General features: G+C 49.6%; 3 protein-coding genes across 8 annotated transcripts in view; 1 reads left to right on the forward strand and 2 right to left on the reverse strand.

Moving 5' to 3' along the window:
- Window positions 1-1,235: 1,235 nt before the first annotated feature.
- TARBP2 (TARBP2 subunit of RISC loading complex) lies at window positions 1,236-6,552 on the forward strand. Of its 3 annotated transcripts, none has more exons than XM_047868546.1 (9): window positions 1,236-1,603; window positions 2,158-2,327; window positions 3,139-3,241; window positions 3,821-3,916; window positions 4,505-4,577; window positions 4,790-4,907; window positions 5,216-5,343; window positions 5,757-5,958; window positions 6,118-6,552. In XM_047868546.1, the coding sequence occupies exons 1-9, from the start codon at window positions 1,551-1,553 to the stop codon at window positions 6,273-6,275; spliced, it is 1,101 nt and encodes a 366-aa protein (XP_047724502.1). In that variant the 5' UTR covers window positions 1,236-1,550; the 3' UTR covers window positions 6,276-6,552. The 3 variants fall into 3 exon arrangements, with proteins under 3 accessions (XP_047724502.1, XP_047724503.1, XP_047724504.1); XM_047868547.1 differs by lacking the exon at window positions 1,236-1,603 and adding an exon at window positions 1,705-1,852; XM_047868548.1 differs by lacking the exons at window positions 1,236-1,603; window positions 2,158-2,327 and adding an exon at window positions 1,716-1,852.
- A 264-nt stretch (window positions 6,553-6,816) lies between these two features.
- On the reverse strand, window positions 6,817-8,935 carry NPFF (neuropeptide FF-amide peptide precursor). The gene is made up of 3 exons (XM_047865722.1): window positions 7,484-8,935; window positions 7,162-7,283; window positions 6,817-7,048 (listed from the first exon to the last, which is right to left on the reverse strand). The coding sequence occupies exons 1-3, from the start codon at window positions 7,805-7,807 to the stop codon at window positions 6,931-6,933; spliced, it is 564 nt and encodes a 187-aa protein (XP_047721678.1). The 5' UTR covers window positions 7,808-8,935; the 3' UTR covers window positions 6,817-6,930.
- A 2,104-nt stretch (window positions 8,936-11,039) lies between these two features.
- Window positions 11,040-26,806, reverse strand: part of LOC125169873 (cyclic AMP-dependent transcription factor ATF-7) — an 86,752-nt gene continuing 70,985 nt past the window's right edge. Inside the window, exons 9-13 of one of the 4 annotated variants that reach the window (XR_007153822.1) lie at window positions 26,289-26,441; window positions 23,136-23,333; window positions 21,810-21,918; window positions 17,363-17,699; window positions 12,264-12,396 (exon numbers count right to left, since the gene is read on the reverse strand). Coding sequence is in view for 3 of the 4 variants with exons in the window: in XM_047865719.1 (XP_047721675.1) it covers window positions 17,482-17,699; window positions 21,810-21,918; window positions 23,136-23,333; window positions 26,289-26,441 (678 nt within the window). In the remaining variant the exon portion in view is untranslated. Of the gene's footprint in view, window positions 12,397-12,511; window positions 17,700-19,507; window positions 19,923-21,809; window positions 21,919-23,135; window positions 23,334-26,288; window positions 26,442-26,806 lie in introns of those variants that run through there. The other 3 variants (XM_047865720.1, XM_047865719.1, XM_047865721.1) reach the window with 3 other exon arrangements.

A 26,806-nucleotide genomic window follows, 5' to 3' on the forward strand; every position in this document is an offset into this window, starting at 1 on the left:
CCTCGGGCCTTACGCTGATTCCGTAGGAGCCCTCTATGACCAGCCTTATAAACTCCCTCCTACACGCTTAGACAGCAGCCCCTCAACAACCCACACCCGCTCAGAGCTCTAGCATTGCTTCCCTTGTCATACCGCTATTGCCAGCTTTCCTTCCCCTAATTGTCACCACTCCAGTTCTACCCAATTGGAATCCACTCAGCTCAGTGCCCCGTCCCCCTTCGGTGTTGCTCATTATCATTCCGACATTCCTCTGGACCTCCACTACCTGACCCGTTCTCAGAACACTCATTAGACTCAGACATTTTCGTGATCTCTCTCCAAGGTCACAAGATTTCCCCTACATCTTTTGACTCCGTGGTCGTGAGACTTTGGGGAGGAGAGACTGGAGCTCTGGAACTCAAAAATACGTGTTCTGCTCTGCACCTAGATTAGTGGATTCGTTTTAAAAGACCAGAATCCTCTCTTGCTGTCTCTTCAGCTGAGAGACCCAAGACCCACAGCAGAAGGAATGCTGTGTCCTTCTGATCCTGTTGTCCCAACCATAGCCTGATTCTCAGCACCCAGAGGGGGTCTCCTGGCCAGCTACAAAAAGGTTGACTAGGGACACTCTAAACAGGCTTTAGAAAAGAACTGAAACCAGACAGGCTGCGGGCCAGAATTAAGGGAAAGGGGGGTGAAGGAAAAGGAAGCAGATGCTGTGAGACGAAGGCTCGAGGGCCAGGAGCTTAGGCCGCGAGCTGAGGGGGAACTGCCTGAGATGGACTTGGCCTGCTCCACCGCTTGAGGGGCAAAGAACAGTTTCCTCCCCGCGTCCAGGTAAGGAAGGCCTATCCTCCGAGCCTGCAAAGAGCTAGGATCCGACAGCCGCCTCGCCACTGGACCAATCACAACCTCTCTTCAGAAAAGAGGCGGGGCCAAGGGGAACTGACTCTTTCCTTGTCCCCGCCCTTCTAGGTAACGTAACCAATCGCAATCTGCTGGAGCAAGTCAGCGCAATCGGAAATAACCAATTATACCGCGAAGCTTTCCGTGCACACCTGACCCTGCCCCTCCAGCTGCGACAAATATGGCGCGCGAGCTTCTGGGTTTTGTAGTTTCCTCGGGATTCAAAGGACCGGGTGCTCGAGTTACCCCTCACCACCCCGCCTCTAGCCTCTTCCACTCTACTAGTACGCATGCCCGCCCCGGGGAGGGGAGACGCGGAAAAAAGGCGGAACGCTACTAAAACACACACACACACACACACACACACACACACACACACACATAACCACCCTCAGTTCGGGAAGCGATAGTGGAGGGCTCTGCTCCTCCCAGAAGGCGGTGCTGCCTGGCAGGACAAACCACGCGGAGAGTTGTGGGTCGGATAGCTCCCCTCCCGATGGAGACTCATGGAGTCAGGTGGGAGGGGGACTCCATGTCCCAGCATGCCCCGCGGCGGGCCCGACCGGCCGCGACTCGGGGCTTGGCCCCGGCCCTAGCTCGTCGGCTGTGTATTGGGGCGCGTGGAGGCTGCAGTCACGGTGGCGCCCGCGGGGACGGAGGTGGGAATGAGTGAAGAGGAGCAGGGCTCCGGCACTACCACGGGCTGCGGGCTGCCCAGGTGAGCCGCCTCGTACCGATCCCTGCCGGGCGAAAAACGTGGCGCGGTGCGGAGGAGTTAGCGGCGCGGCCCCAGCATGCACCTGGCCTGAGGGTTGTTCCCGGCAAGCACTGGGGTAGTGGGCCGTGGTTCCCGGCATGCATCCCGGCAGTGGCCACTGCCTCCTGCTCTAAATAGTTTGGGTTGGCCCGGTTCCCAGACTGCACTTGGGGCACTTGGCTTTAATGCCCCCGACCTTCAGTGCATTTGGTGGGTACCGGGTCCCTGGCCTGCACTGTGTCAGGGGACATGCACTTGCGACCTGCACTGGGGTACAGGATCCTCTTCCCTAACCGAGACAGGAACAGTGCATTCCCCGGTTGCTCTGGGGGCAGTGGACCCTGCTTTCCCAGCCTGCATCTCTACTCCACATTGAATCCAGCTAGTGTTTGCTGTACTGTCCGGGGTCCCCTGGACCCTATGTCCCCCATGGTGTGCCTGGGTTTGATAGTGCTTGGCCAGGTGGGTGCAGAGTTGGAGGTGTGATGAGGGTCTGTGCCTCCCGCCTCCCTCAGTATAGAGCAAATGCTGGCAGCCAACCCGGGCAAGACCCCGATCAGCCTTCTGCAGGAGTATGGGACCAGAATAGGGAAGACGCCCGTGTACGACCTTCTCAAAGCCGAGGGCCAAGCCCACCAGCCTAATTTCACCTTCCGGGTCACCGTTGGCGACACCAGCTGCACTGGTGAGGAAGGCTTGGGCAGCCTGGCTGGGGTGTGCATTCACAGGGCCCTACTGGCTTTGTTTCTTGGAGTCTCTTCCCAGTCATCTTCTCTGAGGCCAGTGAGGGAAGGAGAGATTTCAGGGGAAAAGCCACTGACTGGATTGGGAAAACGGGTCTGTGAGGAGGTGGGTAGGACTTGGGAGAGTTGGAGGAGCAAGCAGGACGGCCACAGTGCTCTGGCAGATTGCCATCATCCTAGAGGAGAAGGGGGAGATAAACCCAAGTCTCAGTGAAGTATTTGGGGGAGTATGTGTCGGCTGCACTGGTCTCTGTTCCAGGTGCTTGACCAAATTCCCAGTTAATCTTAAACCAGTCTAATCGAGTGACGTAGATGGTAGTATCCTCATGTTGAATATGAGGAAAGTGAGACCCGGAGAGATGCAACGACTCGTGCAAGGTCCCATGCCTCGTAAGTGGCAGAGCCAGGCCTTGACTCTAGAGCCTACCCTCTTTCTACCTTTGCAGTCGTCTATCTGTATTGAGAGAAAAGAAAGTGCTTCCCAGGGGAAAGTAAGGCAGGGAAAGAATCCGCACCCCAAGGTGTGTGAACTCAGGAGCAGTTTATGTCCGGCATGACTTGATTTGGGGAGCTCCTGGGAAGATAAAAGCCCTTCCTTCCAGCAGCTAGTGTAACGCTTCCAGTCTTGGGCAGGGGCACCTGGTGAGTGGGGCTTGGTTGACTCCCTCCAGTTGTGAGGAGAGAGGCTGTGGGATGCTGGTTTTTCTTCTGTCCTCCCAGTGACGTCCAGTATTGCCCACGCCCCTCTCCCAGGTCAGGGCCCCAGCAAGAAGGCAGCCAAGCACAAGGCAGCTGAGGTGGCCCTCAAACACCTCAAAGGGGGGAGCATGCTGGAGCCGGCCCTGGAGGACAGCAGGTGAGGGAGGAACAGCCAAGGCTTCCTAGAGGCCCTGCCAGGAACGCAGGCCCCTGTGCGGCCACCTCCTCTGCCCAGTAGGGCTGGCCTGGTGACACTTAGCCGCCTCAACCTGGGCCTCTCCCTGAGAGTGTCCTCTGGACGAGCTGGATGCTTCCAGGGCTCCTGCTGCTGTGAAGGATCCTTGGGGGGGAATGTCAAAGGGCTGTGGCTGTGGTTTGGGCCCAGGCTCGGGAGGGTGCGGGGCGGAGGCCGAGGCTAGAGGGGCCACTCCCCAGCACGCCGCCTCTGTCTAGCACGTTGTCCCTCCTTCCTCCACACGTTCATTGGAGTTTGTAGCCTCCGTGTTTCTTGAGTAGGAAGAGACCCTCCTTCCCCTTCTCTCAGTCTTTTTGATCCAGTGTTTGGCAGCAAAGGATCGCTGGTGGTTAAGCTTCCCTGAGTCTTTGGCTGAAGTGGAAGAAGTTTTCTTAGGGGATGGGCAGGTCAGGAGGACCTGGGTCCCCACCCTCTACCCTCCCCCCCGCCCCCCCGCCCAACACATGGGTGTGAATCAAAGGCCCCCTTCCCCTCGGGAAGTTCTTTTTCTCCCCTAGACTCTTCACTGCCTGAGGACATTCCAGTTTTTACTGCTGCAGTGGCTGCGACTCCTGTTCCATCTGCTGTTCCAACCAGGTATCTTGTGTTTCCTGACTGCCTGAAGGGGGCGGGGGGGGGTGGGTGGGTGGGAAGGAAGGGGTCCTGGCTTTTGGTCCCCCAGCCTTTGGACTCAGGCTGGTCAGGCAGGAGCAAGTCTGAGAGTAAACAGGATGGAATAGTTGGGGACCAGCATTTGAAGAATTCGTACCAGCTGGTAAGCTCTTGGGACAGGAGGGAATTTATGATTTTTAAATAGCCACGTGGATGATATTTGGCCATGTCTGAGGGTCTCGCAGGCCCCATTTGCTTCTGAGTTGGTCACATGATGGTCCTGTGTGTGCGTCCATCAGGTGCTTCCAGGGACTGGATATACAGCCCCTCTCCCACTGTCCCGGCAAGGTGATGATCTTTTGTTCCAGAAAAATCTCAGTGGGCCTGGGCCCTGGAAGAGACCTCACTTGGGTGGGAGGGGGAGGAAGCAGGCTGGATGTTTGGACAGACAGCTGCCTGCCAGGTGGGGTGTAGGGAAATGGTCATGGGGACGCTGAAGCAGGGCTTAGGACTCATGGGGAGCCGCAAAAGGGACAGCCCCAGCAGCTTTGGCCTGGACCCTTTTTCCTTCAGGAGCCCCCCCATGGAGGTGCAGCCCCCCGTCTCCCCTCAGCAGTCCGAGTGCAATCCTGTTGGCGCTCTGCAGGTGTGCCCCCATCCTCATTTCCCACGCATGCCTGTCTTCCCTTGAACCTGGGGCCATGAGGGACGGTCATTTGGGGCTCTTCCCCTGTTCTGAGGGCTTTTCCCACATCCTTTATTCCTCCTCTAACCTGGAACCTGAGGCTCCCAGGGGAGGAAGGAGAGGACGAGTCTTTTCTCACTCAGCCTTGCACACCCTTGTCTCTCCCTTCCAAGGAGCTGGTGGTGCAGAAAGGCTGGCGGTTGCCTGAGTACACGGTGACCCAAGAGTCTGGGCCGGCCCACCGCAAAGAGTTTACCATGACCTGCCGAGTGGAGCGTTTCGTTGAGATTGGTAACCGGGCGGAGGGGAGTTCTTACAGCTACTCCAGCCCCGGCCGCAGGCAGCTCCTAGCCTCTCTCTGCCAAAGCCCCGCTGTCCTGGCTGAGCCCCTGGCTCGGCTCCCTTCCTCCTGGCGTCTCCCTTGCACTCTGCCCTTTGCCCCCCTTCTGGCTGACCGGTTCTCAGGTGCATGGCAGGTCCAGAGCTCCTCTTTCCAACTGACATCCCGTGAGGGGACCCTCAATCTTCAAGTTTGAGCTGGGTGGAAAGCACTGGGTCTGTTGGGGATCATAATCCAGCAACCCTCTCCCCACACGCAGGCAGTGGCACTTCCAAAAAGCTGGCAAAGCGTAATGCGGCGGCCAAAATGCTGCTTCGAGTGCACACGGTGCCTCTGGATGCCCGGGATGGGAATGAGGCAGAGCCTGATGACGATCACTTCTCCATTGTGAGTGGTTTGTGCGGGCCAGGCACTGTGGTCCATCCTCCATGCCAGGAAGGGCCCTGGGGACATGGGCCTGTCACTCGGGAGTGAGCCTCTTCAGGTCCCAGGCCTGCTTCTCCCCATTTTCCTACCAGACCCAGAGTTCCTTGGGCCCCCTCTCAGCCTCAGCTACAGGCCTGCCTGGTGAGTGCTGTGGGGAGCTGACCCGGGGCAGGGGCCCTGCAGCCTGCTGTTACTGGCATGAGGAAGGCTGCCTGGACCCCTGGTCCAGAGTCTAGTAGTTAGAGGGGCCAACTCGGGGAAGGCAAGCTGGATGAAGCATTCATTCTGTGGGCTTTTCCCTCCTTGGCATTGAACGTTCGGTGCCTGGGTCTCAGCTCGTGGTTGCATCTTTCTCACTGTCCCCATCTTGTCAGGGTGTGGGCTCCCGCCTGGATGGACTTCGGAACCGGGGCCCCGGCTGCACCTGGGATTCTCTGCGAAATTCAGTGGGAGAGAAGATCCTGTCCCTCCGCAGCTGCTCCCTGGGCGCCTTAGGTGCTCTGGGCCCTGCCTGCTGCAGTGTCCTCAGTGAGCTCTCTGAAGAGCAGGCCTTCCATGTCAGCTATCTGGATATTGGTATGGCTAGCGGGGAGGCCGGGGATGATGGGGACTGAAGCAGAGCAAGTACAGATGGGCCGACGGGGGTGGGGGAGGGCATGATGGTGATGTGGATGTACCCCTCCCGGCTCTGCCTTCCCACCCAACCACGCCTCCCTCCTCTCTTTTGCTCTCCAGAGGAACTGAGCCTGAGTGGGCTCTGCCAGTGCCTGGTGGAGCTGTCCACACAGCCGGCTACCGTGTGTCACGGCTCTGCAGCGACCAGGGAGGCAGCCCGCGGCGAGGCTGCCTGCCGTGCCCTGCAGTACCTCAAGATCATGGCGGGCAGCAAATAAAGCCCCAGCCGGACTCACGGACGTGCACCCCTGCTGCCTGCCCTTCTTGCCCCCAGCCTATGTGTCTGCTCAGCTCTGGTACCCCTGGAGGTGCCGTCTCTACCTCTGACACAGACTGCCTGCCTGCAGGCTCAGGACACAGGGCCAGGAGCCAGGGACCCCAGGGCCTTGGCTGGCTCAAGATCTGGCCTCCTGTCACTGGTGGTGACGAGTGGGAATGAAATCAGGGGGCTCTCCTCTAGAGCCCAGAATAAACGCACTGCGTCTTGGATTCTTACGTCTGCTCTGGTTTCTCTGACTGGTACTGACGACAAAGGAGGTTAGCACCAGATTGCCTCCCCTGTTGTGCCTCCCCACCTGGTTCCCCACACGTCCCCACACTTGCCTTTCTAGTGGCAGGAGGCTAGGTACAGTGACCTCCGGGGGCCCCACTGCCTGTGCTCCTGCGGCGCTCGGGTTTTGTGGAGATGGAGGGGGCCGTGGTTCTGGTCCCAGGGCTCTCTCCCAGCCCTTTGAAGTCTCATACAGGCAGACACGTGGATTCAGAAGCTGGACAGCTTTATTTGCGGGGTGGGGTGGGGAGTGGGGGGGGGCAAGGGAGATGCGGCACTTTCAGTTGTGAGCCTTGCACGCAAACATATCAAGGGATGATGTGTCACTTCTTCCCAAAGCGCTGAGGGGCAGCCAGGCTCCAGAACGGGGCGCTGAGCTCCTCCCCGGCTCGGGGACCCAACTGCTTGCTGCTCCAGGAGCCCCGGGTGTTTCTGCCAAACCTTAGAAGAGATCCATCCTCAGCTGAAGGTCCTTTCAGCCCCTCCCAGATCGCCCCCTGCCCCTTTCCTGTCCCTCTGGCCCCTGCCTTGCCCAGTGTCCCTCTCAGACTCACCTCTGGGGCTGAAACCGAAAGGCTGAGCTTCGGCCGGGTCTCTGCATGGCCTGGAGCAGGGAGTGCAGGAATGACCCAGGGGTCTGGGCCTCCTGCAGCGGGCGGGGCCTGCTGTCTTCCTCCTGTGGTACAGGGCCATCGGGGAAGGAAGATGGGCAAAGGCCTTGGACGTTTAGGTCACCAGGCAAAGGGAAGCTGAGGAGCCATTTCCTCAGATATGAGGACCCAGTGAAGACACTGGCAGCCCGAGTATCTGAACTTGGAGCTCAAGCCTCCCGCTGAGACAGAAAAATGGTGACATGGAGAGGGGGTGGTAACTTACCACGAAGATCTGCCGTCCTTCGTCTTGGCCCCCTGGTCCTTCAGCACAGCCCCAGTCTGTTAGCAGCAGCACCAGCAGCACCGCTGCCCGCCTGGAATCCATCCTGCCATCTGCCCTCCTGCGGCTATACCCGCCTCTTATACCTGCTGTGCTCCGGCCCCCACCCCACAGGAGCCTGAGGGGGGATCTAGAGCAGTCAATGGAAATGCACGGCTCCATTAGGAGCCGCCTGGGACCCCCTCCCATGGCACCCCCGGGACTTCCTGCTCCCAGCCTCCGGCCCCCAACCTCTAAGCCTGGAGTTAGAGACTTTATTAGATGCATAAATCCTGTCTCCAGAGCTCAAGAAGCATCATTAATTGCAGATGTGTTGTCAGAGCCAGGCCCTGGGGGGACTTCAAGAACCCCCGATTTCTCAATAGGTTGGAGAGCGCCAATTGATCACCTCCTCTTTCCTTCCTTAGAGAATAAAAGCATAGAGGAAGTCTTCTAAAGAAGGGCTAGGCATTATGTCCCGGGACAGAGGGAGGAACTAAGAGCCAGGGTTAGAATTAGCCAGAATGATGGAGCCTGATCCTTGCCGTGACTGTGGCTGCAGCTGGGGTCATCCAGACCATTCACACCCTTGCCTACATGGCTCTTGGGAGGGTTGAAAATGGGATCACTATTCTGAGATTTGCTTGTGGACAGAAAAATGGGATACAGAAGGAGACTACAAGGTTTCAGAGCCCACACAGTAGGGATTGCTTCAAATCTCTGCAGACTGATCCTGTCTTCACACTAGAGAGCGCTGCTTAGGACCCACCTCACCTGGGCTTCTGGAGCCATCCTCTGCAGTGAGGCACTGCTGCCACCCTGTGGCCACAGCTCCGCACTGTCAAGTCTGGTCATTTCCTTTTTCTGCTCTTTGAAGGGTGGGGGGGGGGGGGGGGGGCGGAGAATGGAGGTTCCTAAGCCTGATTCTAAAGAGTCACAGAAAGGCAGGGGCAGGAAACTGGGGTTGGAATATGGCTCTGTTCACCTCCTACTAGTCACCCCAGCCTCTGCCTGGCTCTGACCTGTTGGAGCAGGTGACAGGAATTCTGCCTTAGGAAAAAATCAGTCGCTCTCAGGAAGGGGGTCCTTCAAAGTCATCTGATAGAGTTTCCCTTCTGATCCTAGAATCCCTTCCTCAACTTCCCCTGTCCCCGCCCCGTGTGGCTCTCTAGCCTGTGCTGGAGAGGTGCCATGAAGTAAAGAGTCTGTGGATCAGTCTTGGGCAAGCCATCTCTCAAAACCCACAGTCTCCTCACCGAAAAACATGGCAACGTTAAAAGGAACTACTTTCGAAGGGTGCCTGGGTGGTTGAGTTGGTTAAGCGTCTGACTTTGGCTCAGGTTATGATCTCGTGGTCCATGAGTTCAAGTCCCAGGTCGGGCTTTGTGCTGACAGCTTGGAGCCTGGGGCCTGCTTCGGAGTCTGTGTCTCCCTCTCTCTCTCTGCCCCTCCCCCACTCACACTCTTTCTCTCAAAAATAAATAAACATTAAAAAAAATGGGGCACCTGGGTGGCTCAGTCGGTTGAACATCTGACTTTGGCTCAGGTCATGATCTCAGTTTGTGAGTTCAAGCCCCACATCGGGCTCTGTGCTGACAGCTCAGAGCCTGGAGCCTGTTTTGGATTCTGTGTCTCCCTCTCTCTCTGCCCCTCCCCAGCTCGTGCTTTCTCTCTCTTTCTCTCTCTCAAAATAAATATTGAAAAAAAAATTAAAAATTTTTAAGACATAAAAGAAACTACCTTCCAGGGTGAGCATTATTTGAGATACTTTTTGTAATCCATTTGGCACAGGATCTGGCACAGAGCAAGTGTCCTCAAAACGTTAGCAGTGGTGATCCTTGCAGAGTCCCAGTGAATTTTCCATCTCCTGAGACAGTGGTGGGGCAGACTTATCCATGTGCCATGCTGGCTTCCGTCTCCTGTGGCCTCCACCAGGGGTCTCAGTGTGCCCCACTAAGTCACATACTGTTGCACATCTTTCATGTGTGCAAGCCTTTCACGTATTTGATTCTTCCACTCTATTTTTTGTTAAGGGGACCTCCCTCTTTTAGCAAGCCATCTAGCAACCAATCTATAACTTTGGATAGGTAGAATAGAGCAGGTTTTGATCTGCATGTTCGAGATACTAGGTTTCTATTAATGCGGCCTCCCTCTGTAAGCTTGGTCTCAGTCGGTCCCAAGCACAGAACCTGACACTCATCATCATCACATCTTGGAATGTCACCGCTTCTTAGAAGGGAGGAGTATCCAGTCCACGAGCAGGTGGTTTTTCTGTGGGAAATGATCCTATACCACATCAAGGCCTCTGTCTGTTCTTATCTGACAGAAGTCCAGAGGGGCAGCATTGTGAGGGTGTGTGAACCACTGCAGAGTGGCTCTGGGGTCAGACAGAGCCATTGTAATGCCAGCACGTGCACGTCACCGTGGGTCTTGAGCAAATGTCAACCTAAACCTCAGTTCATCTTAAATGAGGCATTACCAAGGGGTTGTTGTGAACAGAAAATGACCTAATGAATGCAACGCATCTAGTGTTACACCCAGCACAGAGCAGCCAATAAGTGTTTGCTACCCTGATTCTCCTGGTGTCTCTGATCATCAATTACAAGTGGATCTGAGCTGAGGCTCAATTCAGAAAAGGTCAGGTCTAGCTAACTTCCTATGTCCAGAATGGAGATAGCTATCTTCTTTGGTACGAACAGACATATTGCTGGTTCAGATCCAGACCACTGCAATAAAGTATCGCAATGAGGCAAATCAAATGAATTTTTGTTTCCCAGTGCCTGTAAAAGTTATGTTTACACTATACTATCGTCTATTAAGTGTGCAAATGTCTAAAAAAATCATGTCCATACCTTAAATTTAAAATATTCCTGGGGCACCAGTGTGGCTCAGTTGGTCAAGCATCTGACTCTTGATTTCGGCTCAGGTCATGATCTCAGAGTTCATGAGATCTAGCTCTGTCTCCGGCTCTGTGCTGACAGCGTGGAGCCTACTTGGGATTCTCTCTTAAAATAAATAAGTAAAACTTAAAACAAAGTTAAGATATTGCTAAAAAATGCTAACAATCATCTGAGCTTTTTAGCAAATGGTAATTTTTTTTTTCCTTAAGTAAGCTCTACACCCAACGTGGGGCTTGAACTCAGGACCCTGAGTCCTGAGACTCAGGGACCCTGAGATCAAGAGCCAATGCTGCACCTACTGAGCCAGCTAGGCCCCCTGCAAGCTGTAATCTTTTTGCTGGTAGAGGACCTGGCCTTGATGGTGATCACTGCTGACTGATCAGGTTGGTGACTGCTAAAGGGTGGGGGTGGCTGTGGCATGGCAATTTCTTAAAATAAGACAATGAAGTTTGCCACATCGATTAGCTCTTCCTTCCATGAATGATTTCTCAGTAGTGTGTGATGCTCTTTGATAGCACTTTACCCACAGAATTTTTAAAATTAGAGTCAAACCTCTCAAATTCAACCACTGCTTTATCAACTATGTTTCCGTAATATTCTCATAATCTTTTTTTTTTTTGAAGATTTTAATTTTAAGTAATCTTTACACCTAACATGGGGCTCGAACTCATAATCCCGAGATCAAGAGTCACCTCTCCACCAACCGGTACTCCAGCCAGATACCCCTGTAACATCCTACCACAAATATCACATCCTTGGGTAGGCTCAAACCGTCAACCTTTGGGTTAACAGCCGGACGAGCTAACCGGCCGTGCTACAGAGATCCGCCCTGTAATATTCTAAATCCTTTGTCATTCCTAGTCTTGACAGCGCCTTCACCAGGAGAATCTGTCTCAAGAAACCACTTTCTGTGCTCCTCTGTAAGCAGCAGCTCCTCTGTTCAGCTTGGATCATGGGGTTACACCAATGCAGTCCCATCTTCAGGCTCCACTTCTAAGTCTAGTTCTCTGCTACTATCTCCCCCACATCTGCACGTACTTCCTCCACTGGGATCCTGTACCTTCAATTTGTAAAAAACAAAACAAAAAATCCCACCCTCTGCAAAGTGCAACAGAACAAGATACGCCTGCAGCTGGGATGGGTTAATTCTCCCAACTTGGGAAAGTGCCCTCCCTTCAGTCCCAGGTCTTCCAAAGCCTCACGATCTTGGCAGCTTTGGTATTTGGATTTCAGCAACTTATTTTCTCACCTTCTCTGGAAACCCATGCGCTCCCGAGCACAACACAGTGAAGACCACCACTGCCTTTCCCACTCTCCTGCAGAGACTCAGGCTTCCTACTTGCATCAGTTATACCAAACACCAACCACAAACAGCTTCTAAGTCACTTCTCTTCTACCTGGAAGCCCTCAGAGGCACCTGCTATCTCCTGGTCAAGTTCTGTAGCCTGGCTCCCTCTTCCTCATTTGTGCTAATTATCTAAGGATACATAAACATGAGCAATTACTAGTGACTGCCCTGCCCCTTGCCAGTTCCTGGCCATTATCTGTTTTTCTTGTGAACTCTTACCTGCTTTTAAATAAGCTCCACCCCTCACTTCCAGATCGACCTCTTCCCCACATCTTTAACTCCTGTGTGTGTGTTTGTGTGTGCACTCCCCTAGTCATGCTGGAAACTTTCTGAGAGTAGGGCTTGCTTTTGTTTTTTATTGTTGGGAGGAAGGTGGGGAAAAACACTGAAAGATAAGAGGCCACTTGCCTTCAGACACCCGACCATTCCCCATCCACATAAAGCACACAAGTTCTACAGCGAAGGCTCCCATAATGTGGAGGCCCTTGTGCCCGTGGCAGTGCACAGATGTGAGCCCCTGTCTCTACGCCTTCTTTTGTCTTTATGTAATTGATATAAACCACCTACCTTCTCTAGGCTGTGTCTTCCCTGCATCAAAAGGAGGGATAAGAATCCCTGCTCCTTCTGTCCTAAAAAACGGGAGAGTGAGGAAAAGCACAGACATGAAAGCCCAAGGAGTTCCCAGAGAATAGTGGCCAATGAGACTTGTAGATCAGAGTACCGAAGCATTAGACATAACAGTGGTTCTCTTTGATAGTTTAATGTTATATTTGCAGCATAAATAAGGCACAATATATGTCAGGGCAAGGGGGAGCAGGAGAAGGCATGGCTGGGGGGAGAACTGCTGGGTGGTAAGGGGCGGGGGATGGAAGAAGGCACGGTTAGGGAGAACAGAGTGAAGCCTCTGTCTCAGCCCCGTCCTGGGAGATCGTGAGAGCCTGCTCACAGGGATCATGCCGAGTCGGGTGGCAGGGAAAGGGAGAAGACGGTTTTGTAACAGAACAGCCCGTAGCACTGCATCCTCCCACCTGTCAAAGTCCGCCACTGGGGACTGGGGAGACCCAGACCCAGAGTCGAGCTCCTTGACGGGACGGAGAGGGGCTGCTACATGTCAAAGGTACACAGATGAACAGAGATATAACCATAGATACACACCACTTTCTTTCAACAGACACAATGTCAGGAGGCTGTAGCCTCCACTGTTGGGGCTGGAGGCTCATCTCCCTGCTGGAAAGGGGTGTGTGTGTGTGTGTGTGTGTGTGTGTGTGTGTGTGTGTGTGTTACAGGACAGCTAGAGCTCCAGCCCATCCTTCCCGTAACAAAGACTGTGGAGTGACCAGTTTGCAAGGGAATATGCGACAATTCCTGTCCAGACCAAGGCAGGGCAGGTTTTAGGAAGAAGTAGAAGGAACTCAAACCTAGATTTTGAGATGAATGACGTGGTTGTTGTTTTAATGGGGGTGGAGGGAGGTACTGGAGGAAGTGGAAAAATGTGTTAGTGCTAAGGCAGAGGATGGTACTTAAAATATCCCTGACACCCTACAAGGATTTTCCAGCTTGCCCCTAAGGCAATGGTTCTCACACTTTAGTGTGCGTTAGAATCACGTGGAGTGCTTGTTAGAGCCCAGCCCAGTTCAGTTTCCCATTCAATAGGTCTGTGGTGGGGCCCAAATGGGCATTTCTAACAAGCTCCCAGATACTGGTGCTGCTGCTGCTACTGAGCCTGGACCACATCCTGAGAACCACCACCCTAAGGGAAGGTCAATGAAACTAGTGCTCATAGCCATTTCTTACAGCTAAACCATCACCCACCAGTAGCTAATGTTGATGATAGCTCTGTGCTACCAGCCCCCCATTAAAAAAATAAAATAAACCCTGACAGCTACAATACAAACCTGCATCTACAAAGGACACAGCTGCCTTAGCCTGCCTTATTCTCCCCAGCCTTTTCTCATTCTGGGGGTAGGACTTTACCCCAAGGAGAGACAGATGAACTGGTAATGGGGTGGGAATAGTGGCCAGTAGCCACTTAACGCTCATTCCTGCTGGGTCACCACTTTGAGGTGAGTGGGTGGGGATTTATGTCTGTGTGTACATGCATGTATGCGAACACAGAGAGAAATCAGGTTTATACAGTGAGGGGGATGATTAAAGTTGTGGGGGGCTGAAGCAGGATGGGGGAATCCTCTAATCTGCCTTGGGGTCCTCACCTGTCCCATTCCCCCCTCCACCCCTGTCAAACAAAAGTCTAAAGAAAGCGGAAAGAGCACTATCAACAAAGGCATATGTGATATAACTAGGAGGACTGGATTCTAAACGGACTGGTTATGAAATTAAAAAAAAAAAAAAAAAGAATACATTTCCTTCCTGTGTATACAATGTACAATATTAATGAAAAATAATGATTTGGGGATGGCAAGGAAGTCATGAAAGAAAGGGGGGACTCTCAGGGGAAGGGGGCTGTCGCAGGGCTAGCACCTTTAAAGGAGCCTCTCAGTGTGGAGCAGGGGAGCCTTAGAAACCAGAGGAGGAGTATTTTGGTGTCTGCTTGGTGGTTCAGGCTGTAGACAGGGGATGGTTATGGTTAAGTACCCCGTCAACCAGGATGGGTAGTGCTGGAGGGCAGTGAATCAGGAAAAGAGTTAAGAATGGCAGAACAGGCGTAGGGAAGGCAGCAAGGTGAGTGAGGTTAGGTCGTCTCCTATTTACCACTACCAAGAGTAGACGGTCTAGTGCTTAGGACCATGGAGAGGAGTGGAGGCTGAAGGAAGCCAGATTTGGGGTGTACAACCAACAGGGGAAGAGCAAGTAAAGGAGGGCCTACTTTTTCCCTCTCTAGCAGTGAGGGAAGTTTTCTCAGGCTTTGCAACTCTGAGCAAGCCTTCTTTTAAAGGAATAGGGCAAAAGTCTGCAGACCTGAAGACCTGGTCTGGTACCTTTCTCTATGGCCTTGGTTATCTATCAGCTGTGTCTCCGGAATGAGGTGGGAGGCCTGAATCTTGTGTTTGCTTAGAGTCCCAAGGCATCCACACTCTCAGCTCCTCTCACAAAGTATCCTCCCTTGGGCCCCTAGAAAGGCCACGGTCATTAAGAAGGGAGAAGTGACGCCCTCCATGACGCTTGGTTCTGGTCCAGATGAGTCTGGAAAGCAAAGGCCAAGGGAGAGTGGCCACACGGCTGGCAGCAATAACAAGTGAGTATCAGTGACATTCCCCTTAACTATGAGAGAGTCTCAGGATAACCAACTGCCCTGCTTTCTCAGTGAGGCCAAGGACCAGCTAAAGAGCTATCTGGAGGGTTCTGTCCTGTCCCTTCCTACTGCTTCACCAGTAAGGTTCTGGCAATCCCCTCATTTAGGCCCCAATAAGAACTTCCCACCGATGACAATGAGGTAAGGGCTCGAGGGAAGGAGACATGGGGACTAAGAGACCCTCTAAATAAACTAGCTGTCCTACATGGGGACAGACGGGTACGACTCAAACTTCCTCCACAGCCAAACAGTGAGGCAGGGCACGTATGCAGTGACAAACGGATTCTTAACTTGAAAAACACTAGAATGAAGGGGGAAGAAAAATAGTCCAGGGTCTTGTGAAGGCTCCTTAGGAGCCATAAACTCAGTCAAGCTTTAGGGCAAGGCTGCTGGTGGGAAATCAAGATGATAAAAAATGAAACACAACTAAAGCAGAAGAAAGTCCCAGGGAGCAGCCATCAAAAGGAAAAGTCCTGAGTACAAGTTATGGCTGTGAACTGTGGAAGGCAAGTGCAGTCCCTGGAGGTGGGGACTTGTATCCCGACCATCTGCCAGGCCATTTGCTAGTCTGAGTCACCTCGGGGGCTGTTCCTGTTGGGTCCCGGGTGGTAGAGGATGAGAAAACTGTGTTTTCTCTTCCTTCTCTTTACCAGGTGTGTCGTGTTCAGCACTGGTTCTGAAAAGCAGGAGGGGAAAAGAAAAACAAACGCAGCAGAACAAGTCACCTGAATGGCTCACCAGTACAGCACTCTGGGAAGACGGGAATCTCGTAGCTTAGATTTCCTCATTCCCCCATGACAGCCAATTCTGGGAAACAAACTAAGGAAGGAAGCTGGCAGTTATTTTGCATGTATGTTTAAGATGGAGGTAGGAGAGAGGGAGAAAAGGGCATTCTTGGCTTGGGCAGATGGCAGAAGGTGGCTCTGGGATAATTGGAAGGGATTCATACTGACAGGCTATTAAAGCTGACCTATCTATCCACAGGCCTCTGGCTTTGGATCACTTCCTGTGGCCCTGGTAGAAATTGCATAGTTCAGAGCCAAAGGAAGATCAGAAGTTTTAATGGGGAAGAAAGAGGGACAAGAGGGATGAATTTCTCCCCCTGCAACCTAACGCCTCAAAGTAAGAATGGCTGAGAGCAATAGTCACCAATTTCCCTGGGCAGGCCAGACCTTCCCCAAGCAGGGCTGTTCTGCTGAGGTCAGTACTGCACCTTCTCTCTCTTGCCTCTCCCCATGTTACCTGACCCTCGAGAAAACCCACTCAGGACCCTGGCTCTGATGTCTCAGAGTCCTGGGGCTGGGCCTTTGGGGATGCATTGCATCTAGGGGGCATCTAGTTCCAGGAGGCTGCATCGGAAGAAGCGAGACAGAGGCAGGACACAGACGGGGACAAAGAGGGAGATACAGGAGCGGACAGACGACCAAATGGAATATGTGTGCTTTGGCCAGTAAACTCTTGTAAAACATAAAGACTCAATTTAGTAACCTGATAGAATGAGCTTTAAACTATACTGTTCCTGCCTGCCCTAATGATAACTGCAGGAGGGTGGACTGGGGAGGCAGGGAATCAGTCACACTCGGGGCACTTTCCCTTTTCACTAACAAGCAAGAGCTAATAAGGCCACACAAGATGATCTTGCCAAGGCTTAGTGGGAGGTGGAAAAGGCCCCACCTGGAGACCGGGAAAACTCAAGACACAAAAAATGAGGTACCCAAATAGCTCTAGAAATAGTTGAAAAAGGATTAGAATTCTTGGGGTTTGTTTCTTTTTGCTTTGTTTTTGTTTTTGAGTGTTTTTTTTTTGTTTGTTTTGTTTTTTTGGTGGCAGGTAGGGAGAAGGACTAAAGTTTATGGAAGAGCTGGAAAATACTGCTAATTCATGTATCAAAGGTAACTACATTCACCATAAGTGAATGTTTTAACTAGACTTCAGGAAGGGGAAAAGGGGATAAAATAAGCAGCTAATGGGAGACAAAGTCCTGAGCCTATGGGGTAGCTGAGGCGGGCCAGCGGGTGACCTGCCATCAACACTAGCCTCCCTCTACCTAGCAGGAGGTGGCATGCTGCTAAGGAACAGGAAGCCATGGCTTCATGGGAAGAGAGGCAACTGAGAAACCCAAAACCTAGAAGTGCCAAGGGTTAGTGTTAAGAGACAGGTACACATGCACAGGCTGGGGTGATTGTTCGGACCATCTGGAAAGGCCTTTGGCTGTAGGTACATCAGAAACTGCCCCCTTAGGGGATGATCTATGTGGCTCTGGGGCTGGGAGGCTCCTAGTACAGGTGTCAATGTACACGACCATGTGGCTGAAGAGAAAAGCCCCACATCTGTCCGTTACTCACAACACACAATCTTTCCCTCATACCGCCACGTCCAAGGCAGATGGAGGGGATAAGATGACATCTCTCTTGGTTCTCGGGTGGGCGAGCTCTGGCTAGGGACCTCTCCACCAGGGGAGGCATCATCTGCCCGCAGACTGGGACTGTGGGGTCATGATCACATGCGACTGTATCGGCATGCTCAGTTCTGTCCTTTGGCTGGCCATCTGAGTGAGAACCGAGGTGGCCACAGCTTCAGCTGCAGAGCGAACACTGAGGCCATTGCTGGGGGCTGTTGCTGAGCTGTGTTGAATCACAGGGGCTGGAGAACCCGTGGGCTCTGAGCTTTCCTTGGGGCTTTCTGCCAGGGAGGAAGGCAAAGAGCAGAGAGCAAGTGGTTACAAAACAACATGGACAAACAAGCAGGACTACCTTGTGCCACAGTTCTAAAGGAGTCCAAAAGAAAAGGAAGCCCATCATTTCGGGAGGAAGCTTCCCAGAATCTTGGCTTCTAAGCCATGGAGGGGCTAGGAAATGGGAAGTTGTGAGATGGGCAGCAAGAACTAGGCCCACATTAATCTACCTATCCTAGTAAAGCAGACACCTCAACATGTTAATTACACCATCTGGCTTCTAGGTTACCCCTATTGGAACACTCTTCCTTTATCCATGTCTTTAAAGGTGCTTTAAAATAGATCGCTTGTTTTAGCTATCCTGATTAATTCCCACAAGAATTTAATTGTTCCATTATTTTTTATGTTCCTTTAGTAACCAGTTGCACCACAGGTGAGCCTGATAAATATCAAGCTGCACTCAGATGACGTTATGACCAGTCCTGGGCCAAGGTTCAGTTAATACAACAAACTACAAAGAGGCCTGTTGGACCCTCCTGACTATCAATTAGCTAGGCATTAATGACTTCAAACACGTATTATGAGCTATGCCACGTCACCTAAAGTGACGATAAACACAGAGCTGAGCCGCACACAGAGGTGACTCCATGTTGTTCTTCAGTCGAGTTTTACTAAATGTCACATAACCTCTACGGCTGCTTAAACAGAGATGTATGCAATAAATATGGGCAAACTAGTAAGAGTTGGTTGTATTTTTCATTGTCTGAGTCTTCTTTCAGGATTCAACTATAACCCCCTCTGTGGAGCCTTCTTTGTTGCACTCATGAAATTAACTATTTCATCGCTTGGGCTTTCAGAGCGCACATTCATCTATTCCATCGATTCATCATTTTTACCAAGCATCCTGTGTGCCAGCACTGGGGTATATAATGAATAAACCAGGAGGCCTGTCCTCAGGAAGCTCCCACTCTAGGGGCCGTGTGACTCGGTTAGCTGCACTTACCTTATTCACATGTTGACATGTTTATCTCCTCATAACTCTGAGTTTCTCAGAGGCGGAGACAGTGTGTCATTTATCCTTTGTTAAATACCTACCACGGTGTCTACACCACACAGCAGGAACTAAATACAGCTTTGGAAATAAGTAGTTTAATGGCTCAACTACCTCTTAAAAGTTCTTGCAAGGATTGAGTAGAAAACTTACTGTATATATATTTTTCATACTGATGAATACTCAGTCCTTGCCTTCCTTACCCCATCAAAGAGGATCTGAAATAGTTGATCAATGAACTTGTTGAACCATTTTCTTATTATGGTTTCCAGAACACCACACCCACTACTCAGCTCATTTTCCTCCCGCCTTCTTGGTGGCTCATTCTGCTTCATCTGTGGGTTTCTTCTCCTTTCTCTGACCTCTAAATGTTGGAAGTACCCCAGGGCTCAGTCCTGCAACTACTTTTCTCTCTCTGTCTGTGCTCTTTTGGTAACAGGAACATTTCATCCGGTTTTGTGGCTTTAAAAGCTAACTACATGCTGCTGACTCCCCAAGTTATATCTTCAGCCTTTCCTCTGAACTGCAGGACCACATAACCAGCTTCCACTTGACACCTCCATCCGCAAGCCTAGTCAGCTTCTTTTTTTTTTTTTTTAATTTTTTTTTTTTCAACATTTATTTATTTTTGGGACAGAGAGAGACAGAGCATGAACGGGGGAGGGGCAGAGAGAGAGGGAAACACAGAATCGGAAACAGGCTCCAGGCTCTGAGCCATCAGCCCAGAGCCCGACGCGGGGCTCGAACTCACGTACCGCGAGATCGTGACCTGGCTGAAGTCGGACGCTTAACCGACTGCGCCACCCAGGCGCCCCAAGCCTAGTCAGCTTCTTAAGCTCAGCTTGTCCAAATCTGAGCTCCAGATACGCTCCTAATCCATTTCTTTCTATACTTCCCTCTACTTCCAATTCATGGCAGCTTCATTCTGGCAGCTGCCCAGGCGAAAACTTTTGGTGCAATTTTTGATTCTTTTCACAAATACACCACTCCATCTGGCCCATAATCAAACTCTGTCGCTCTAACTCCAGAACACACCCTGAGTTCACCCTCTTCTCCCCACTTTCACTACCACCGTCCTGGTCCAAGGCTTGGTCATCTCTTGCTCATAGGACTGCAACAGCCTCCTAAATGGACTGCCCGCTCCTGCCCGTGCGCTCCTGCACACTCCAACAGAGTGATCCTGTTCAAACAGATCGGATCAGTCATGTCACGCCTCTTCTAAAAACCCTTGGATGGTCCCCAACAGAGAGTAAAGGCTGAGGTCCTCACTACAACCAAGGAGGCTCTATGCAGAACTGTTCCCATTAAGCTCCCCTACTTCATCTCCAACTACTCTCCACCCCCCACTCTCTCCAATTTAGCCACACTGGCCTTCCTGATGCTCCTACTTTGGGTCTTTGCAACTGTGATCCCTCCTGTTGGCAGTACTTTTTGCCCTTATACAAATGCATAGCCAGCTCCCTCACTTCCTTTTTTTTTTATATAAATTTTTTAAATGTTTATTTATTTTTGAGAGAGAGAGAGAGAGAGAGAGAGAGAGAGAGAGTGGGGGAGGGGCAGAGAGACAGGAAGACAGAATCTAAAGCAGGCTCCAGCCTCTGAGCTGTCAGCAGAGTCCGATGCGGGGCTCAAACTCGTCAACTGCGAGATCATGACCTCAGCCGAAGTCGGACGCTCAACCGACTGAGCCACCCAGGCATCCCTCCCTCACTTCCTTAAGTGTCTTTATTCAAAAGCCACCTCATCTAAAATTGCAACCCTGCTGCCAACATTTCATATTCCTCTTCCTGTTTTATTTTTTCTTCCAAGTATTTACTCTTACCTAACATACCATATATTGTACCTATTTATCTCGCTTGTTGTCTGTCTCGCCTACTAAAATATAAGCCCCTCAAGGGTAGGGATTTTAATCTAATATTTGGTTTCCTATTATATCCTCAGCATATAAAACAGTGCCTGGCACAGAAGAGGCTCAATCAGTATCTGCTTAATGAATGAGTGTATCCTGAAGTACATATTAAAATTAAAATTTAAATAGAGACGCTTAAAATGAGTGATGTGGTTACTCTTTTTCTATGGGAACACATCTCTGAAATAATAAAGACAGTTAGTGGAAAAATAATTCAATATATCAAAAGTTGACAGCCAAAATTTCTATGAATTTGTTAAATTTGCAAAGGAGATTTATTTGCTTTCACTGTCCATGAGCAAAGTATTCACAGTAATTTTAATCTCAGGACTGCGCTTGTCCTGAGCACGACGCTATGACTGTCTCTTTCTAGCACTGTTTTATGTGTGCACATAGGTTACAAACTCAAACCACCATCAGCCCATCATTAGGAAGATAAAATATACCCCCATATCACAATGCTTAACAAATGCCAATGCATCATCTGCTGTTTATATTCTCTTGAGGCCCAGATAGTGTCTTTGACATAAGAAAGAGCTAGATGTGAATCTTGCCTCTGCCACTTCCCCAACTGTGTAACCTCAGGTACATGACTATTCTGAGTTTGGTCTTCTAATGTATAAATGGGGGCAAGATCCATTTCTTGAGAGAACTGGGCAGATGGTAGAGTGCCTAACACAAAGGAGGCACCCAATCATTGGGGCGCCTGGGTGGCGCAGTCGGTTAAGCGTCCGACTTCAGCCAGGTCACGATCTTGCGGTCTGTGAGTTCGAGCCCCGCGTCGGGCTCTGGGCTGATGGCTCAGAGCCTGGAGCCTGTTTCTGATTCTGTGTCTCCCTCTCTCTCTGCCCTTCCCCCGTTCATGCTCTGTCTCTCTCTGTCCCAAAAATAAATAAACGTTGGAAAAAAAAACAAAAAAAAAACAAAGGAGGCACCCAATCAATAGTGCTACCCTTTATCTCCAACTATGATAACTCTATATGGTTCAGAAAAAAGTTATTTTGTAGGACTGGTTGTTCCAGAAAGGCTGTTTGTTCACTTATTAGTCTGGATCCCCCAGAACATTCAGAATGGGTTTACAAAATTATAAACAGTTCAGATATGCAGCACATGCAGTTTACTGACTGACCAACCTTGCTTTGGTTGTGAGTCACTCACCTAAATAGCCTTGGGTCTTTTTCTGTAGTGCAGTGACTGGGCAGTCTTTATGAGCTAACAGTAGCTGTTTCAACTGAGCCACCTCATTGCGTAGTAACGTGACTTCATTCTAAAGAGGGAGGGAAGATAAAGGTATCAAGAAAATTCATCCTCTACCCTTGAGCCCCCAGCAGCTGTCCCCACAGTAAGGACAGAATGCTGCCTGGATTTTCTCCCCTGAGTCTGGGAGACTCCTGATCCAGCAAGGCTTCAGACAGCTCAGGGCCAGTACAGTCATGAATTCGACGGCAGGAGCTGCTTACAGTAAAAAGTAGGGATTTATAATAGAAACATTACTCCTATTTAGGATAGATATAATCAAACCAAAATTAATAATGCATATGTCCTTTGACTAAGAAAGCCTACTTCCAGGAATCTATTTAACAGAACTACCTACTCAAAAGCATGCAATGTTTACTCCAGCATTGCTGTTCTGGCAAAAAAAAATTAGAGATACTATAAATATCCATACTTTATGATATAACCACACTATAGAATACACTACTATATGGCTATTTAAAAAAATGAAGTAGATCCTCTGTAGACATGGCCAGTTCTCCAGGAGATACCATTATCCCATTTAAGTTAAGACAAACACACAGTCCCTCCCTGACCACCCCACAAAAAATATAAATGAAAAAATACTTAGAAATACATAAATGTCTGGTATGGGCACACCAAACTTATCTACAGGAAAAAATAATACTGAAGAGGAACTTTGGTTTTGTTCTGTATCTTTGTGCGTGCATGTGTGTATACATGTTATATATATATATATATATATAAATACATTCGTACACTACCTTTGTATTGAAATCTTTTAATTAGTAAGTAATCAAAAGAAAGAATAGTAATATTCAAGAAAATATCTGGATTATAATTTTTCTATTTGTGCTTGTGTGGCTTTTTCTTTCTTTTATTAAGCTGCATTATCTGGGGCATATACATTTCCCTTTGGGTGTTCCACAACCCCAGTCAGTTTCTACTGATGACCTAAAAGAGTACCCTGGGGCAATTAATCCAATTCTCTTTATCCAAATGGGTCTATGGTTGATTCAGACTCCAGCAGCAGGTCTGGGAGTAGATGGTTAAATGTCTTTTCTAGTCCCTGGGGAAGGTATTTTAATTTTGACGGTTAAGAGCTTCTTTCTGCACTTCCTGGCACATCTTCTGGATCTGTCCTAATCTGAAGAATCATCATCTTTTATGATACTGTTTCACTTTTTTCTGATTCAATCCCACTTTCCCAGATTCATCAATCCCAATAATCATTCAGGACCCACTCACACTCAGCTGAATGTTCTGAGAAGTGAGTTCCTCTGCCTTCTTTTCTAGGGAGGACACCCAGAGCTTCCGTTTTTGACGGCAGCGGGAGGCTGCAGCCCGGTTGCGTTCCAGAAAACGCTGCCGCCGCTCATCAGGATCTTCATCCACGGTGCGTCGCCGACGCCCTCCGGTGCTAGGAGTGGGCTGGGCTGGTGAGACCTGGTGCCCAGGAAGGAAGAGGAGTTACTTGAAGGGAACGTCAACTCTTTTCAAAGTAGACCTGATGTCAGGAAGTTAGTAAGCTCTGGTAAAGATCTGGTAAAGGGATGCACTAGTCTCTGCAATCAGCGTTGAGTCTCACTGCCATGCCCCTGAGCTTCTCTTCTGCAGCAGTTCCGCACTCTGCCTCCCATTTCCTTCCAGTCTTCTCAGCCCCATACCTAGACAAACCACAGCTCAGGTGGAAACTAATTATTTCTGAGACAGCCAAGATGAAACAAGCATCATTTTTTGTTTCTTAACAATAGGGAATCTTATAGGCAGGGAAATCATAATGGGGACTGGTGTCAGGGGAACTTTTAGGGAGACCGTACAATAAAAATGTTTGAGAATCACTGATTTGGACAAGCAATATATACAAACGACTGAATGCGATACCTTTCAGAAAAGGAGAAAAGATTTTACTACCAGCGAGATACTGGTTATCATGCAGAGAAATGATTAGTGTATTCTTACTTATAATCAGTTATTAATCATCCTCAGCAATCACCCTCCCCACCTTGTTTGTCTGTTTGCTTTTAAACAAAAAACTGTTCTTTAATCCCTTTACAGATTGGTCATACAGGACTGCCTCTTGTCTTTAAACTTTACGCTGATGTCCTCTGTCACTAAAGTACTTTTGGATCATCTTCCTTTTCTATTAGCTGATATGTGTTCAGAGAAGATAGACCAACTTTATAATAGCAGCCAAAATTAAAATGTAGAAAGGTCAGCCATCTGCATAAAAGAAACTATATAATGTAAAACAATGCCAAAAATAAATTCTTCCTGGATCTGTTGCTATTAGAGAATATCTATATTAGTAGTTCCCAAATGCCAGAACTCACATCAGTTGCATGAGAATAAGCATGAGCTTATTAAAAAAAAAAAAAAAAAAACACCCAAAAATGTTATACTCCACTTCAGGCCTTACTAAATCATGTTCCCCATTAATATAGATAATCAAGAGATAATTTTATTTACTCACACTAATATTATATGTCCCAAAAGAAAAAAATGGAGGAGAAATTTACAACTCAATTTAATGAGCTACAGGCCTTGGGTCATCACTTCTCACTGTACTAAGATAAGTTTACACTAATTCTCTTGAGATTTTCAATTTCTTCTTTGTCCTGAGCTCAGTGGAGCACACGTGAAGACCGACACTCTAGGAGGATGGGGAAAAGGAAATGACAGACTCCTATTCTCTCACAGTAACTCAGCAGCTCATGCAGGGAATGAAGGGGAAAGAGTGCCAGGAGAAAGAAGGGAAGAAGGAGAAAGAAAGGAATCAGTGGTGACTAAAAAGAAGTTCATCACATTTTTTTTTTAAATAAAATTTTTTTTAATGTTTATTTTATTTTATTTTTTTTAAATTTTTTTTTTTCAACGTTTTATTTATTTTTGGGACAGAGAGAGACAGAGCATGAACGGGGGAGGGGCAGAGAGAGAGGGACACACAGAATCGGAAACAGGGTCCAGGCTTTGAGCCATCAGCCCAGAGCCTGACGTGGGGCTCGAACTCACGGACCGCGAGATCGTGACCTGGCTGAAGTCGGACGCTTAACCGACTGCGCCACCCAGGCGCCCCTTAATGTTTATTTTTGAGAGCGAAAGAACGCGCGTGGGGGAGGCACAGAGAGAGAGAGGGAGACAGAATCCGAAGCAGACTCCAGGCTCTGAGCTGTCCGCACAGAGCCCGACATGGGGCTCAAACCCATGGACCGTGAGATTATGACCTAAGCCAAAGTCAGACGCTTAACCGACTGAGCCACCCAGGTGTCCCTATGGCATTTTCTTAAGAGGGAAAGCAGCACAACTCGGGCAAGGTGGCTGCTGCTTTACCATCTCCAAAGACTGGCATCGGAAGGGGTTACAGGATGGTGGGCAAGCTTAGCTTCCAACAAGAAAACTCAAGTGAAGGCTTTTGTTGTTGGCCAAGCTTTAAGGCGGCATATGGCCGTTAAATGTTAGGACATGTGGTGGTAACTGACGAAGCAGGTGGGGACATCGGAGAAAGGGGCTGGGCAAAGATGTAATTCTAGAAACCGATCTCAGGTTGTTGTCACCTGTCCAGCACAGACAATATGAAAACTAAGGCCTGTTCAGTTTTTGAAGAAACTTACTAAAACTGAGGCTTCCTTGAGAAAAGAACTGGGCATATAAATGGGACTGTTCTAGCCTTATTAAGACTTTAATTTCTCTGTGATAAAAAGGGATTACATTGATAAGGAAAAGGTGTTTTACTGTTCGTTTACTGAGCCATCTTTGTACTATGACATCACATTTTATGTTTTTATTATTTTTTAAAGTATGCTCTATGCCCAACTTGGGGCTCAAGTTCACAAGCTTGAGAATCAAGAGTCGCACACTCTACCAACTGAGCCAGCCAGACACCTCTGACATCACATTTTACTCATAAATTGTTATTACTCAATTTTTGCTATAAAACCTAATCAGGTAAGTTTTTTTGTTTTGTTTTTGGTTGTTGTGGGGTTTGTTTGTTTGGTTTTTTGGTTTGTTTGGTTTTTGTAGGACTTAATAAATGGGAAAGAGACTAGGGGAGCCTCCTTTGGTGCACAAAGTGGTTTGAGTGAGGTTCTGTCACATTTTAGAGGGCTCTGCAGATACACCATTCACATGTTTATAGGAAAAAAAAAAAACCAAAAAACAAAAACAAAAAACTGACACCTCCTCTGTGACAGTGTTGTGTTATCCAGTGTGCCTGACAGAAGTATAACCTAAGAGGAGGTAACACACTTTGCTGTCCAACTTAACAAGAACCAAAGTACAGGAAGATGCCCAGAAAACTAAAACTCACTCCTCTGTAATTTTTCCGCTCCTTGAAATTCAAACAGATATGACATAAAGAGTAATGGTGGTGCAGCGGGCTCCCCCATCCAAATACCCACTGACCTGTGGCTGGGCAGGGGACGGGGCATCAGGGTGTTGGATGAGGATCTGGCTTTGCTCAGGACGGGCCGTCACCATGGTGCTGGCAGTACCTACCACCATTCCACATCCACCATTGATTGAGGACACTTGGTGGGTTAGGGTGGCTTTTAGTCTCTGTGAGGGACAGTAATAAAAAATAGTTCGTCAAAGGTAAGATTCTATCACGGGTAAGAGAGTGGGCTTAAATTTTAATACTGACCTTACAAATAGCTAAAATTTCCGTGCCAATTTACCCTTAACAGAGGAATTAAAAGAAAATGACAGGGAGAATGTGCACCTGGATCCCTAAAATGCCTACTCTGTTCCTTGGCTATCATCCTGGGCACAGTTGGAGGGTGGGGGTTGTTGAAGTAATAGAGTCCAGATGAAAGCCCTCTCCTGGAACCCGGCCAGGTGCTGGTTACGCAGCTATTCACCTCTTGGCCAGCTCTCCTGCCCACTCACCCACCCTCCATCTGTCACCCTGGAACTGAAACAGC

This window comes from Prionailurus viverrinus, chromosome B4, assembly GCF_022837055.1.
Source record: "Prionailurus viverrinus isolate Anna chromosome B4, UM_Priviv_1.0, whole genome shotgun sequence".
Lineage (NCBI taxonomy): Eukaryota > Metazoa > Chordata > Mammalia > Carnivora > Felidae > Prionailurus > Prionailurus viverrinus.